The sequence below is a fragment of the Colias philodice genome, chromosome 16, assembly GCF_061535455.1.
Source record: "Colias philodice isolate Cphi_HAF_F1 chromosome 16, ilColPhil1 Martin Lab GWU primary, whole genome shotgun sequence".
Taxonomy (NCBI): domain Eukaryota; kingdom Metazoa; phylum Arthropoda; class Insecta; order Lepidoptera; family Pieridae; genus Colias; species Colias philodice.
In genome coordinates this window covers 7,753,464-7,770,196 of record NC_143101.1, presented here as the reverse complement: position 1 = coordinate 7,770,196, position 16,733 = coordinate 7,753,464, and the positions used below count along the sequence as shown (strand labels likewise).

Genomic DNA, 16,733 nt, shown 5'->3' with positions numbered 1-16,733 from the left:
TTTAAACTGTTTTTTAACTAGTTTAAATAACAAAAATGACATCAAAAATATCATGAACGTTAAAAATAGTGTTTTTTCTTAATATGTGTGTGTATGTATTATCTTACAAGTGCATTGTATGGTACATAAAGACATTTTAAGTTTGAAAAATCAGATGTTTTGCGCGAAGTGACAGTAGTACCCACCTCAACGCTTCGCTTATGAGGCGTGCAAATGGATTGATGCAACGGGACATAAAGATTGATTGATTGACAGTTTCATTACTTTCTTTCGATGGCCTCTCTAGTACGTAGTACACGGTAACTCAATGGGCATATGTAAGAAAAAGCTAAAACACATTAGTTTACTTGTTAGAATATTAAAAGGTTTATAAATTTATTTTATCATTCCTCTGTCTATGGTAATTATCATTTTTCTGTCTTGAATCGATTTAGTAATCGATTACGATTCATTTATTTAATTACCTCTTAGACATAGATCTAGTTTGATCTGATTTCTTTCGATTTACTTCGATGGGATAGGACGATACTAGAATCGCCGCGCGAGTGGCGTCCTAATCGATTTAGCGTAAAATGAAATTACCATCACTAAAAAGCGCTCGTGACGTCATAACGTGTCAAGGTCAGTACAAAAAATATGACACGCTTGGTTTTCATACAGATCGCGGTACTTGCGTAGTCTATCTATGTCTGTGAGTTGGATCGAACGGCACATGGTGTGCGAATTTTATTATAATCGGTTAAGTGGTTTAGGAGTCCATTGAGGACAAACATTGTGACACGAGATTTATATATATTAAAGATATCTATCATGCCTAAATATTTAATATAAGATCCACAATTGATAAGGAATGTTTGCGTGAATCTTCTTATATATAAAAATGAATCGCAAAATGTGTTGGTAAGCGCATAACTCAAGAACGGCTGAACCGATTTCGATAATTCTTTTTTTATTATATTCCTTGAAGTACGAGGATGGTTTTTATGTAGAGAAAACGTAAATAAACATGTACCACGGGCGAAGCCGGGGCGGACCGCTAGTTCTATATAAAATAATTTACGCATACATCTTGTGCTTATAAACAATTCAAACGTACGTTAAGTGGATATTTCTCATAATAACTATGGAATGGATTAATTGCCAACTATTATTAATAGTGGAATGTATCGAAAACGTCTGTGGCTCGTGTAGTAATAGCACGCAATCTTATGTATTTACTGCCAACGCTTCAATGAACTAACAATATCTAATAGTAATGGCAGTACGCTCTCATTCACAGTACATACGCGATACGGCTTGCTATAAATATGCGTGTAAATATAATTTATGTATGTATTTATTTCGAAATATTTTTAAGAAAAAGTATATCTTTATTTCTGAGCAAATATTTAGATAGGTACAAAATATGATAAATGTTTGCTCAGGTTAGTCTAAAAATTAAACATATTTGTAAGGAATATTAAATGAGCGAGGTTTTTTCCAACCTAATAGAAAAAGTGATATAAGCTAGCTTAGCGTAATTCGTAAGTTAGTTATTTTCATTATATGTATTGGTAAAGACGTGGGAAGCTATAAAACATTGTGAATCCTTAAAAAGTATACCAGGGAAACAGCGATTAACTAGCATTACTGTGAAACTTATCACAAAAACCCGCACCCACACGTTGTATTAGATTAGCTGGATATCAGATATCACAATGGGACATTAATCCGCGGTCAAATCATTAAAATCTAACGCCCGACGGGAGTTGACATTTACGTCCCAACATTTTCATATTGATTTATTGACTATTCCGCTTGTCGCAAAATAATTATGAACGATTCGTCACTAAGCTTCATTAAATCATCTATCATTCGAAATGTAGTATGTATTTCAATGTTCTATTATTAAATTAGTGAATAATTATTGAACGTCTGTTTTCATCACGCGATTTGTTACCGGTTGTTTGCAAAGTTCGACGTTTGCTCTTTAAAATAAAATACATTTCAACAAGCTTTTCAATCAGATAAACATCATAATAGTTACTGTAAATATTGTATACCCAGTGTACTGCACTGTACCGTTATTTTACAGTCTTATACTCATGTGTTGAGAATTGCTTGCTCGATACTTGATAGCCGCTAATTTAACATTACCACAGATTCAAACGTTAACCGATAAAATTGATATCGCAGTTACGCTTTGCATATGTGTATTTTATGTAATAAGCAACTTTCGTGATTACGCAGAAGGTAATAAAAACCACTTTCGAATATCAGATTTCTGCATTGAAATAATGGCAGCAACGAAACGCTTTTAGAAACAGGCGTCTTTATTTTCCGGTTGATTATAAAAATGCTTATTCCGAGATAATCTTGTTTGACATTATTACTTCGCGGGCTCCTTTCACGCTTAACTTGATATTGCCTCGGAGATGACGAGTTGAATAGCCATCCAAATCAATTCACGCTCGCCTTACTTACAAAGAAAATATTACCTTCAAAGAGCCTCTCCAGTCGCTTTATCCTTAAATTCACACGTCTCTTTCACACGATTTAAAAGTCCTCGAGATAGAAAAGGACGTGTGTACCAGACGGTGTTCATTGAATGTTTTGTATGTTATATAAAAAGACGTATTTGGGTTTAGGGTTTCATATAGCAGCCTGCCCAGGTAATCCGCAAATGCTTACGCCTAGATTACGTGGTTATCCTTCATATCATTCTTGCCAGTTCAATTTCTTATTTTCTTTGTTTGACCCGGCGCGGCGTTTCTATTAAAAATGTGACGACAAATTCTTAATAGAAGACTAGAATTCGAATGTAATAATAATAAAACATTGTGATACGATATAGTTTTTTATAATAGCTTCTTGAACGTGTTTAATTTAATATGAGATAATGATCGTGAATCAGAACAACAACAGGGTATGATAATAAAATTTATAATACGTACTTGGTAACAGCGATGATAATAATATGATATTACATATTATAATTTAAACGGTTTCGCACAACATGACGTGACAATAGATTTTACTTGGCACTACAATTTCGCTTGAGCTGATAATTATATTTGCACAAACTTTTCGGCAGTTTATCTAGTTTTTGACTCGGTAATTCAGACAGGTTACACTCTGATATAGGTAATAATAATATGCTTTTAAATATTATTTCTCGAAGTTTGAGTGTTTATATTTTGTAAGTGTAGTTTATCTAGGAGATTTTTTTAATACATATATATATATCTTCATTCTCTTGATTAAATATTCTTAGATACAATCATTTAGTGCTGTAGTGTTAGCACGTTAGCGAGTACAGGGTTTACTATAATACCTAGATATATAAAAAATGTTTATGTTTTATAAATTATTAGCATCAAACAATGTACAATAATTATAAACATGTACAATGTACATAACACAATGTAAGCGCGTATTTTACAAAGTTAGCAAGAAATCCAATAAACATTTCTGTAGACGGCTAAACTAATTTCAACGTATAGCAAACTGTGCATTACATTTCCGCGTCACGAGCAATTTTTCTCTTATAAAGTGCAGGCCGGGTTCGATGCTCGGGCAGAGCGCCAAGTAGCGCGGCTTGTCCGTAAATCACCGAGTACCAGGCTCGCAGCGCTTCGAGGAGCCCCCAATCAGCCGTGCTATTGACAAACATACGGCTCGGCTATAATGGAATCCGCCGCGATTTATCCGTCTCTCGTTTCTTTCGTTTGAATTTCCGATTCAATCCAGTGCGATTTAAGCGCTTATGAGTGATGAATAATGGTTAAATATTCCACGTTTATCCGCTATTCGAATTCTTCGTGAATGTTTGAATAATAATGAACGGGTATTGTGCTTCCGAGCGTTGTTTATTTATTACCATTCTATACGACTACATGGCACAATAATAAGTCAAAGTCATGCGAAATCTAAATTTATAACAGTAATGTTACTGGCAATTTAGCTCACTTTATATCCCACAGGGACTTTTGAACGAGCAAATTGTGTCGTTGCGCTGCATACATTTTCTATGTTCAAAATCAAAATTTGTAGTTGGCATTGTAAATTTTGATACGTGGATAAATATTACAGTATTGTATGATATTTTATAGACATTACAACACCGGCATGTGGTAATAATTGCTATTTCTTGGTGCAATAATCGTTTATTTCACGCATCATTTTGCGCCGAATATTTGAATTATTTATTAAATTCAGTTTCAAAGATTTAGAGTGTAAAAGTGGATTTCGTTTTTAACGTAATGCGAAAATTGGCACGGTGCATGTTTATTTTTATGAACGATAATATTTGTTTCAATTATTGTATGTAATTGCATACCGACGTCATGTCCTCACTGCCCGTGGCGCTCTTGCGCAGAGTTGGATTTAAATATGTACTTTCTATATTTATATTTTGTATTTTCTTGTCTGTTTTTTAAGGTTTTTAAGAAAACTATAACCGTGTTTCTCTGTTTGAGTAATCGCAATGTTTGGTTCTAATGAATGAGGGCGAAGAATGGTTAATGTTACTTGTTTCTAAGGAAAATCAGTTAATTGTAATAATTTTTTTATTGTTTTACCATTACGTAGACATTTCAAAGCGTTTTTATATCATGTTTGGACTTTGGACTCTTTCTCTTGTCAATTTAATAAGGAAATTATTTTTGCTCTTCAATATTAATTTTAAAATAAAGTTTTGCAATCTCTTTTAAAGGCAGAGCGTTAGAAAAGCATTAGAAAATTATTTATCTTTAAATGTTTTTAATGGACTCAAATACATCTCTGCTCTTGCGCAAACTCGCTTGTTAAATATTGAACAGCGGCGTTTGTTTACACGTACATAAGCGGTAATTTACGCGACACTTGTAAGTGCTGTTCAGTGTTTATTTTCATTAATTATTTAAGTGCAGGTCGTTCAATTACGCTATTATTTCATATGGATACCGTTTAATTTGCAGATTCGAGTTGCGATATCACAATTAACATTTATCACCATATAGCAGAATTATTTAATGTCTTTAAGATATCAGATCACATAATCGTATTTTATCAATTCTGCATTTATTCTAATTAAATCATTTTAATGATATACTTAATATTATAGATGATATGTGATAAATATTACGGTCGATAACGTAATCAGGCTTTTTATCTAAGGCGAGTCGTAATCCCATTTTATGATATTATATTTTAATAACATTTTATTGATATTTCTTTCATTTACTTAATATCTGTCATATAATTTATAGACTCAACAGGATAGTGTAGATAGTGATACTATTCTGCAAATATGTACAGAAATATTTACTTCTATGTTGACATTTTTCTTTCGATAACTCTAAATAAAAAGCATATTTTGTATCAGAAATATCTCCTCTCGATTATATTTAATTTAATGCGCAACACAAATTAAAATATTAATAATATTTTCGCATATAAAAATAATGTTTTCTCAGTTGAAAGGAAACGAGTATCGGGTGAGCTATAAAACATCGCCTTGAGCATACGAGTCAAAATATTTGAAGTGTTTATTCGTCGAAGCTGGCACTGCTTCCTCTCGTTACAATAAATGAGGTTACAGCTATTTGTAAATTTTATACGCGATAATAGTTATTTGATTTTAATGAGAATATTTTGTGAAATATTCTGCTTGATTAGTGTTTTAAGAAATATAAAATTTTGGTATATATGCTCAGTAGTTCTGTATTTTGAGACGTATTGTGTTACGATGTACAGAATTCAGATTTTTATTACTTACGTTAAATTATCGACAGTAATATTGCATAGTCTTTACAGAAGTATTTTTTTTTTGCAATAAAATCGCTTCTCTATCCCAAATTCCCAATTCCCAATAAAGATTTTTATAGACATCAAGTTCAATAATAACGTTTTTCTCGTTTGTAAATTGTATGCCTATTTGATAACTGATAAATACACAAACGTACGTAATATATTTATTTTCCTCAATTCACACATTATATTAAGCAAATATTTAACGATTCTTGGAATATATTTAGTACTTTTGATATTAAATATTCAATGTAAGTATGTATTTACAAAAATCACATCTATTCTGCGTCATTCTTTTACGAAACTATTTATTGGTATAGTGTTGGTACTAATTGGTTAACATTTCATCAGAACATGCTATTCTTATCAATATGTTTGTTTTTAACTTGGCATGTACGGTATTATTTATCGTAGTTAAATAATGCGAATGATTTTAAAATATGATATGTATATATTAAAATGCTCAGAACTAAATTATACTTAACAGGTATAAATTTTTCATAGTAGAATAAAAAATAAAAACAGTTTAATAGCATGAAGCTATTGAGTGGGTAGTTTTTATTCATTTAAATTGATTGCGCAAATTGCAATACAACCACGCAAAATGACCTAAGTCCATATCAAATGTTACGTATACCTATTTCAATTCATAATATGCAATTTCTTAAGTAAACATTGTTATTTTTAATCGTGTATACAAAAAAATCTTTTCTAATATTAATTTAAGATATAAAACATCTTGGTAGGAATATACCTACTGTAAAGTAGAGTTCAATTTGTGTTTCAGTGCCAAATTGCACAAAGTTAAAAGTTTCAACCTTTTATAAAATTAATTTTAAAGACGTGGCAAAGTTTAATAATAATAAACTGTGTACTAGAAGCTGAAGTCTAAACTATATCATCGCAACTGAGAAGTGAGATTACATCCAGCACTTAGTTTGCGAACGTAGTAGTTTTATGTTTCGCCAGCGTATAACATTAATAAACATGCAACAAACTTTGCACGATAGAGTTAAATGTTTTAACTACACTACAAGGGATCTGTCAGTTAACTTTTTAATAGGGATAGGCAAAGGTCGCTTCTCCACACATCCATTTTATGCTGTCATATTTTTATAGACACACTATAATGTCAGGTTATACGTAGGCACGTAGCTCGCCTTGCAAAGAAAAATTGTTTGATCGTTTTTGCTACAGACTATTTAATGCCAGAGAACAGTTTTATTGATTTTTAAACGTGTTATTTGCATAATAGATGTGCATACCTAATTCATGATATTATAGCCATCGTGTTTTTCATTATATTTGTTTTTGTACATATATATTATGCTGTAAGTATATGTAGGGACGAAATTTAGTAGAAAATAATGCATCAAATTTAAATAATCAAATAATTATATTGCGAAATCTTCTAGTTGATTACGTTTTCTTTACAAAGCATTTGTTAAATGTTAAACAAGTATGTATATTATCATTGGTACTGTGAGAGCTGTGGGAAATTAGAACGGCCGATTAAGTATTTAATAATTACTCTGAAAATAAAAAAGCAAGTGTTTTTATCGTTCCATAAAAAGTTAAAGAAGCCAGCGTACATATAGTCATTATTTTTTATGAAATTGCGTTAAAGCACTTGTATAAATGTCAAGTAGGTTGTTAGCGTTCGGCCGTGCATCACGTTCCGTCCGACGTGATTAATCACTTAATTACATGTACCTGATAGTCCTAGCTTAATAAACACTTGAAATTGGAGAGCGTTATTATGATTGGAATATATATTTCATTTCAGTTTGCGTGCAGTTAAATGATTTGAGATTTTATATTTAATAACGGTGTCCAATTACTGCGACTAGTAAACGAGAGGTTTTTTAAACAAAAGAATAAATGGTGTATGAAAGTCGGTATTTAAATATTATATGAATAATTTACGAAGGTGCTTTTCTTTTTTTTTTTTTTTAATTTTAATTTGCTTTTCTTCTTATTTTTATATCATCGTTCAAGGAGTTTTGTAAAACCATTCAAAGTCATTGTACCAGGGGAACATAAGTACACTTGGCTCGTAAAATAGTCGAAAGAGTTATCAAGGGCGCAGTAAACTCGTCTTCGGCGACGCTATAAAGTATACATATAACCGAAATACGAATAATCTTAGGTACTTTCCCATGATGCTTCTTCGGTCTTCCCTGATAACTTGAGGTTATAGTGATATTTTATTATTTCTAAGACAAAAAAATCAATATTGCCAACGGTTGTTTGACATTAATTTCTAAGTATAATCAAAATCACTTAATTAAATAAGGCAAGTGTTACTAAATAGTAAATACGGCACGATTGTGTACTGTGAAGCTTACCTCAAATAGAAGACGAGAACTATTTCTATTACTTGTGAATATTTGTATCCTTCACTAGTTAAATTTAGTTAGACAAAAGGAAATCCTCGTTGCAACTGTAATAGTCCCGCTGAGATAGTTTCATGAACACAAACTGCGGCTTAGACGCTAAAATAAACAGTAAATTAATGCATTCATACAATACCATCGTGCGTCCTCTATTAATCTAAGTACTAGATGTAAATACAACTGCGCCGAGTACAGTCTAGGTTTATTCAACAAGAATAAGCGCGCTTATCTACGAGGTTTATGACTATTTTACGATTATTGCCCCTCCGAATCGGTAATAACTCGGTACGATATGAAAATGTCTATAGAGGAATAATTTTAAATGGATATGTTCATTTAAGTCGTTTATGGATCCATATTAATTTTTATAGCGGCTCGAGAGCAGTGTATCGAATGCACTCATTACGCCCATAATGGGCCCGCGTTCGTCGACATGTCGAATGCGCTGGTATTAATTAAGGCGTTGAATGATGTCATGGTCATTTAATTCTTTAGGGGCTAGAAGCCCGTATAGACGCGCCGTGAACCCTCATTTGTATTCCCGTCCCCTTAGGTGTCGTTTTGAATATTTATAACGGAATGCACAATCATAAAATTGAAAAATGTGGAAATTCTTTAATGATTTGTTAAAACATTTAAATATATTGAGGTTAGATCTGATAAACTTTATACTGTGTTAATAATAAACACTTTAATTGACTTGATTCTTTGATGACATAATAATAGTGATCCTGTTTTTAAATTAGATGAAGTCGTCAATGTGTTCAAGCAGCATGTTATGATATTTAAAATTCTGCACATAATATACCATTTGTATATTATGAATAAAATACCTATGCTGTTGAGATTTTATTTTCACTTGTTTTATGATAATTTGGTATGGGTTTTTGTAATTAAATGTTTTCTAATAGATATTTTTTCTTAGGGCTACAATGGTGTGTGTGTGTGCGGGGCTGCGGGGGGCGGGCGCGGGCAGCCGGCGCGCATGGCGGCGCCAATGAGGGAGGGCGCGCCGGCCGGCGGAGCTCGCCCCGCGCCCCACGCGCACCCCAACTTCGAGTACGATGACAACGAGTGGGACATCGGCATCGGCGACCTCATCATAGACCTCGATGCCGACATAGAGAAGACGGACGAGGCGGGCGGCATGGCGGCGCGCGCCGAACCTGACGCGCAGCGCACCGCGCTCAAGATGAAGATCAAGCGCACCAAGCCCGGCACTAAGAGCTCCGAGGCGAAGCACGAGATCGTAAAGTCGAACGAAATGAACGGCGAGCCGAAAACGACGGCCGCCACGCCGCCCGCCGCGAAACGCGGTTCGGGGGGGCACAGGAGAGACAAAGCTAGAGACAAGCACCACCACCCGCACCCGCCGCACGACGTGAACGGCGTGGCCCGCGTGCCGCCGCCGCCCAACGCGCCGGGGCCGCCCGCGCCGCCGCCGGCGCCCGCCCCGGCCGCGCCGCACCCGCACCCGCACACGCCGCACGCGCCGCACCCGCCGCACGCGCCCGCGCCCAAGCCCGAGCCGCGGCCGGCCGCGCCGCGCGTGGAGCCCAAGCCGCCGGCACCTACGCCGCCGCCCGCGGCCCCAGTGCCCGTGCCGCCGCCGCCGCCCGCGCCCGCGCCGCCCGCCTCCCCCGCCAAGCCCGAGCCGGACGACTCGCGGCAGGAGGCGCACAACGCGCAACCACCTGCTAAGAAACAGAAAACTGAAACCAAGGTAACTGTTTGTTCTCTTTTACAAGATCGAAAGTTAGTTCCTGCGAACATGATATGGGTGTCCCTTGTTCCGCCTCATATTAACGATGTTGTTGTTGACTTTTGAGAGACAAGAAAACTTGTTCCTAACAGATGGCAAAACATTTAAAACTTTGCACAAGCTCAGCACAGATCCTTGATATTGATCGTATAGGAGCTACCGACGTTGACAAGTGAGAATTTTAGTATAGTTGGTTCTTTGATATACTGTTCCTCTTGCTATTTCGATTAGAGTCCGGGCTGTCTGGCTGGTCGCAGTGGTTGCGTTTAGTAGTGCGCATCTTATCTGTACAGGATAATTTCCTTAATTTTAAGTCATTTTTTAACGCGTAATTATTAATATTTTGCCTTTAGATAGATCCATCAGACATAGTTTTTTTATTGCAAGACGTTTTTTTCGTTGTTAAATAGGTGCCAGACGCAATTTTTTATTTCGTTTTTATAAAAAATTCAAATTATTTTAGAATGTCTGTAAATTTCATATTATGTTCTTCAAACATAATATAATCTAAAATTAATTAGCCAGACGCTAATTCGATTGTTAAGTATTAAATAATGTGTATAAATAAAAAAAGTAATGAAGCATGCAGCTCATCAGCTAGTGTATTTTAATTATGCGACAGGAAATAATTGCAAGAATACAATATTATTTACACTTGTTCTTATAAATAAAAGCTAAAATGAAAAAAAAAAACCATAAAAGTGAAAAATAAAATATTAAAGTTACCATACATTGAAAATAGAATAAAATCTATATCAATGAAGGTTAAACAATTACATTGTTAAACTTAAAAAGCCATCTTCATAATCATCATCATCATCATCACACACCACACCACACACGACACACACACGTGAACACACATACACTCGCATGTTTAAGTTTGTATTGAATTTAACTAAAGTAGTTAGCATGAATTTATATAGCTAGTATACTAGCGGTCCGCCCCGGCTTCGCCCGTGGTACCTACATGTTTAAACTATCCTATCTCTCAAGTTGGATCGAACTGCACATTGTGTGCGAATTTTATTATAATCGGTTAAGTGGTTTAGGAGTCCATTGAGGACAAACATTATGACAAGAGATTTATGTATATATATTAAGATTAATGAATTAATATTGTTAATGTCTTAGATTCTACTGATCCAGATGAGTCAGCAACCAACCTAGTTAACACCTTATCCTCTATAATTACTTCTCATAGCCGCACAATCCCTTGTAGAAAACGCATAATAAAACCCTGGATTACACCCGGTCTTCTGAAATGTATTCGCCACAGAGATAAACTTTATCGCAAATTTAAGAAACACCCAGAAAATATTCTCAACAAATTGATATTCATCCGTTACCGTACTTTCTGTAATAAGCTTTTAAAGAAAATTAAACGAGAATACGAACAAAGTAGGTTCCAGAAAATCAGAAAGAACCCCAGGGCTGCGTGGAATGTCATAAAGGAAATATCCGGACAAAAAAGAAAGGATTCTAATGTAAGTGATTTATTAAATTCGTGTAGTTGTCCCAGTCTATCCGTCAATTCAGTCAATAATTACTTTGCGAATGTGGGTAAGGATATGGCTCATAAAATTATTGAAAATTCTCGATCGGCTACTTCAAATAATTATAATAACCCAAACATCTTTCCACAAATCTCTTTAAATACTCCTGTAAATTCAATGGTACTTCTGAACATTGAAAACGAAGAAATCCTTACAATTATTAACAACCTTAAAGACAAATGTGCAGTTGGCTGGGATGGTATTCCCGCGTCCGTCATTAAATCTGCAAGACAAGTTCTCGCCCCTATTATCTGTTATGTCCTAAACCTCTGCATATCAAAAGGCGTGTTTCCAATTGTTTTTAAAAGAGCTGTTGTCCATCCGATTTATAAGAGTGGAAATAGAGATAGTGTCGCAAATTATCGTCCGATATCTGTGCTTACAACTTTATCCAAAATCTTTGAAAAAGTCCTAAATAACAGGCTTCTTACATTTCTTAATTCTAATAATGTCTTTTCAAAAAACCAGTTTGGCTTTAGACGGGGCCTATCTACAGAAGATGCATTACTGTCATTAACTAATTGCATTATTAACAATTTTGAGCATCAACTGAAAACTGTAGCTCTCTTTCTGGACCTCTCTAAAGCATTCGACACTGTCTCTATTCCTATTCTTCTATCCAAATTGGAACGTTGTGGTATCAGAGGCTCTGTTCTGGATATATTTAGCAGTTACCTTTCTGACCGTACACAATGTGTCGTTATTAATAACATCAAGAGTGAGTATGTTTCAGTTTCATTCGGCGTTCCTCAAGGCAGTGTCTTAGGACCTACCCTGTTTTTACTCTACATTAATGATTTATGTGACCTCTCTCTCAATAATTGTAAAATAATTTCGTATGCTGACGATACTACTCTGATTCTTTATGCTCAGACATGGAATGAGGTACGTAGTGTTGCTGAAAACGCCTTAAAACTTGTCCAATATTGGCTGCAACAAAATCTTCTTACCCTCAATATTGCGAAAAGTAAATTTATAACTTTTGCGCCCAAAATTTCGTCCATGCCCCCACTAACATTCACCATTTGCGCCCATGACTGTCTCAAAACTGACCCTTTTGTTCAATGTAGTTGTACACATCTGGAGAGAGCCACTAGTTTAAAATATTTGGGAGTTTCAATAGATCCAACATTGTCGTGGAAGCAACAGATCGATACCGTTTGTTCTAAAGTCAGAAAATTAATATATGTCTTCAAATGCCTTAGAGGAGTGATAGACTTCCATTATTTAAAAACGGTCTATTACGCACTGATTCAGTCTGTTACTTCTTACTGTCTAACCTCCTGGGGAGGTTGTGTTAAATCTCTGATGATTCGCTTGGAACGAGCCCAACGGGCTGTACTTAAGACAATCACCAACAAACCTCTCCGCTTTCCAACTAGCGAATTGTATGCCCTATGCCAAGTGCCGTCGGTACGTCAATTATATATACTAAAAATTGTTATGAGAAAACACTTGGATACTTCTTATGACCCCAACCTTATAAATTCCAGGCGTAGATATGACAGGGTGTGTACTATTGAACGTCGCAGAACCGCGGTAGCTGGTCGCCACTATCCATTTATTAGTTCCTTAATCTATAATAAACTCAATCAGGTTTTAAATATCTACCCACTCTGTAATTTTAAACTTAAAAATATAGTCCTTGATTGGCTTTTGTCCCGTTCGTATGAAGAAACTGAAGAAATTATTAAATTTACAGTCTAAAACTTGGAAAAACCCATACACACTGGCACATACTCACACACACACACACTCACATACTCACACACTCATATACTCATACACTCACGAATACACATCTTCAGTCTCACAAACACACCTGCTGTCTAGAATTTTGTACTACTTTTTTTTCTATTTTAACCGACTTAATTTGCATATTATTGTTAAACTTGTTACATTATTAAGATGGAACTTATTTTATGTATGGAGGTGGGCGTTGGCATCCGTGCCACAGCTCTTATGCTTTTACGGATGTCATCGTAATTTAAGTTTATGTACAATTTGTTATTATGTTCCAAATAAAGAATTTTTGAATTTTTTTGAATATCATCATCACTACATGGTATAAAACAAAGTCGCTTTCTCTGTCCCTATGTCCCATTAAATCTTTGAAACTACGCAACGGATTTTGATGCGGTTTTTTTAATAGATAGTGTGATTCAAGATGAAGGTTTATATGTATAATAACACCCATTAAATAGTGGAAAAGTACTGTTATTTTTGAGGTTTCTAATGTGATGTCGTAAATAATTACATTTTTTCCACATACAGTGCAAACGCAGGCTGAACCCTACGAGTTTTATCAAAATAATGTACTAACTATAATAGTACACATTGAAAAGGTCTACAGAAAAGTCCGTGATGGTATATGTCTATCTCTTATGGATAACCCACAATAACTTTTTTTTGTCATTTACTTTTTACGACAAATAATAATGGCTAATTTTCGAAGCGATTTTAACCAATAGGTACAGCATTAATCCTTAACCAATTAAAGACCTTGAATACATTGTTCATTTAATATAGATCTATATGGCCCTTTACACCGTATGATTTAAGTGAATATTTTCGAAGATATTACAGATTTAAAAATTGCGGGACGTAGCGTTTGCGGCGGTACCGGCCGGCCGCCCGGCTATATATTTTATACCCGTGCGAAGCCGGAGCGGGCCGCTATGTATTTAATATTTATATTCAACGTTCACAGTTTTTCTGTAGTGTATTTAGTATCAGCATTGCACCCGTGCGAAGCCAGGGCCAGGCGGGGCACTTGTTAGTTATAAAAAAAATTGTTTTGTATAGAAGATTGTTGATGTACCCTAATAGTTTATTTTTTAGCCTAAGGAATAAAATGTACCAATGGAAGGTACTTGTTCCCACAACACAGGGAATCCTAGAGTAGGAACAATTCAATTTCTATGCATCGTATATTTTCGAAAAAAAAAAGTTATTTTTTATTGTTATTTAATTTTCGCGGCCGACCCTTCTATCTCTCTTGCACTTTAAACTATCTCTCCATATACACAATCATCAAATTGTTATACTTACCTACTTTCACTACGTTTTTATTTGTACATATTTAATACTTAACAATCGAATTAGCGTCTGGCTAATTAATTTTAGATTATATTATGTTTGAAGAACATAATATGAAATTTACAGACATTCTAAAATAATTTGAATTTTTTATAAAAACGAAATAAAACATTGCGTCTGGCACCTATTTAACAACGAAAAAAACGTCTTGCAATAAAAAAATTATGTCTGATGGATCTATCTAAAGGCAAAATATTAAAAATTACGCGTTAAAAAATGACTTAAAATTAAGGAAATTATCCTGTGCAGATAAGATGCGCACTAAAAAACGCAACCACTGCGACCAGCCAGACAGCCCGGACTCTAACCGAAATAGCAAGAGGAACAGTATATCAAAAAACCAACTATACTAAAATGACTTTTTTTTAACGTTAATAGCTCCCGTACCATGAAGTCGACTGAAATTCTCGACGACAAGCATTAGTTAGCAATGTACTTATACATTCTTTGTATTTTATAAAAGGTACATTTTAATAATCGCTTGTCATGACAACTTTTATAGGTCTTGTCAATTGTCAGCTGGCCTACCGTTATCAATGGATTTAGAATGTCGCTCGACTTGTTTCTTATTTCTATTCAATACGCACGGTAATATATCATTCCGTACCATTTACGATATCCATGTCATGTGAATACTAAATGCAGTGTATCGACGATTTATCTGCGAGCCTTGATCTAGTTCCGCGGAGCGTGTGCGCGTCACATCGATCGGTTTATCAATCAATAGATATAAGCTAATTGTCCGATTGCTCTTATCGGGCATGTATCCAATTGTTTCGGAGTGTATTTAATTGTCGAGGCTTAGGGCTGTTTGCCGGGTTGATTGAGTGCAAACGGGCGGGGTGTAATCCGCGCTGTCGCCCACCGCATCGGTTCATTAAATCACCCCGCCAGTGCCGCCACCCGACCGCTCGCTGCACTCGACAAATTAATGATATTGTTGCCTCTGAGACACCGAACGCAGATGTGGATAAGATTAGATTACGGCGACTTAACGTTTCATTAGATCTTTTACCCTGACGACGCAGTCTGGATAACAATCGAGGGCAATTTACATTATTTCTCGGAGCTGACATTGGAATGCACTGAAACTTTAAGCGTATAGCCGAAGTATTTTATTTTTCCTATAGAATGTTTTAGATAGCAAATTATTGTCAAGTATAGTTTTGTTTACATGCTTTTGAACAAATATAGCTGGAATGTTAGTTAATGTTAGTATTAGTTATAAAAAAAAACAGATGGAACCATCATTTAATACTATAAGTACACCACTGAGTCTGCATATAAAATATTACAAAATTAAATTATAATTACACTAGGTTTCCGCCCGTGGCTTCGCCCGCGCAGTCAAAGAAAAACCCGCATAGTTCCCATTCCTGTGGGATTTCCGGGATTGCGTCATTTTCCCGGGATAAAAAGTAGCCTATGTCCTTTCTCGGGTAACAAAATATCTCTATACCAAATTTCATGAAAATTGGTTCAGTAGTTTAGGCGTGATTGAGTAACAGACAGACAGACAGAGTTACTTTCGCATTTATAATATTAGTATGGATTACTAAAAAAGTGTTAATTTCGTTGCAAAGGAAAAACATTTCTGAAAAATGAAGACAAAAACCACACACAATTTATTGCCAACTATAATGCAAAATGTTCTCACAAGCGCGTTAATTTCTAATACTCTGCAAGATGCAACTAGCGGATATTATGGAATTAATAGGTCACACTCATCAGTGTTAATAAGGCCGACAATAAAGCGCATTTCACCACAATGATGCGCCCGGCCATTAATCAAAACATGACGTGATTGCAACAAGCGCGATTTCGCAACGCGTCGCTTATCAAAAGACCCGTCGTCCAACCGTCACATTACAGTGACAACTTGAGAGTTACACGCATAATGTGCTCTTTTAAATTGCGATGTTTTAAGCGCTTCCTTATTGCATAGGCCTTAACGGTACAAAAAGTACTACAGTAATTCATGCCCACAAAAAGTTACACATCCATTGTGTTGTAACTTTTGCACCTTTCGATCTCAGTGTTATAAAAATAGCTTTAATTTTTATAAATAGAGTGTAATAATTATGCCCATGACCGCGTTCGCAATGTTATTAATTAGAATACATCGTATAATTCATAATACGCTTTTTAAAA

General features: G+C 35.2%; 1 protein-coding gene across 4 annotated transcripts in view; it reads left to right on the top strand.

Annotated features, from left to right (window-relative positions):
- Positions 1-16,733, top strand: part of LOC149481807 (uncharacterized) — a 117,692-nt gene that overhangs the window by 31,330 nt on the left and 69,629 nt on the right. For all 4 annotated transcript variants that reach the window (XM_089704800.1, XM_089704799.1, XM_089704798.1 and 1 more), the window contains one exon: positions 9,091-9,888. In XM_089704800.1, coding sequence (XP_089560926.1) covers positions 9,151-9,888 — 738 coding nt within the window. In that variant the 5' untranslated portion in view covers positions 9,091-9,150. The remainder of the gene's footprint in view (positions 1-9,090; positions 9,889-16,733) is intronic.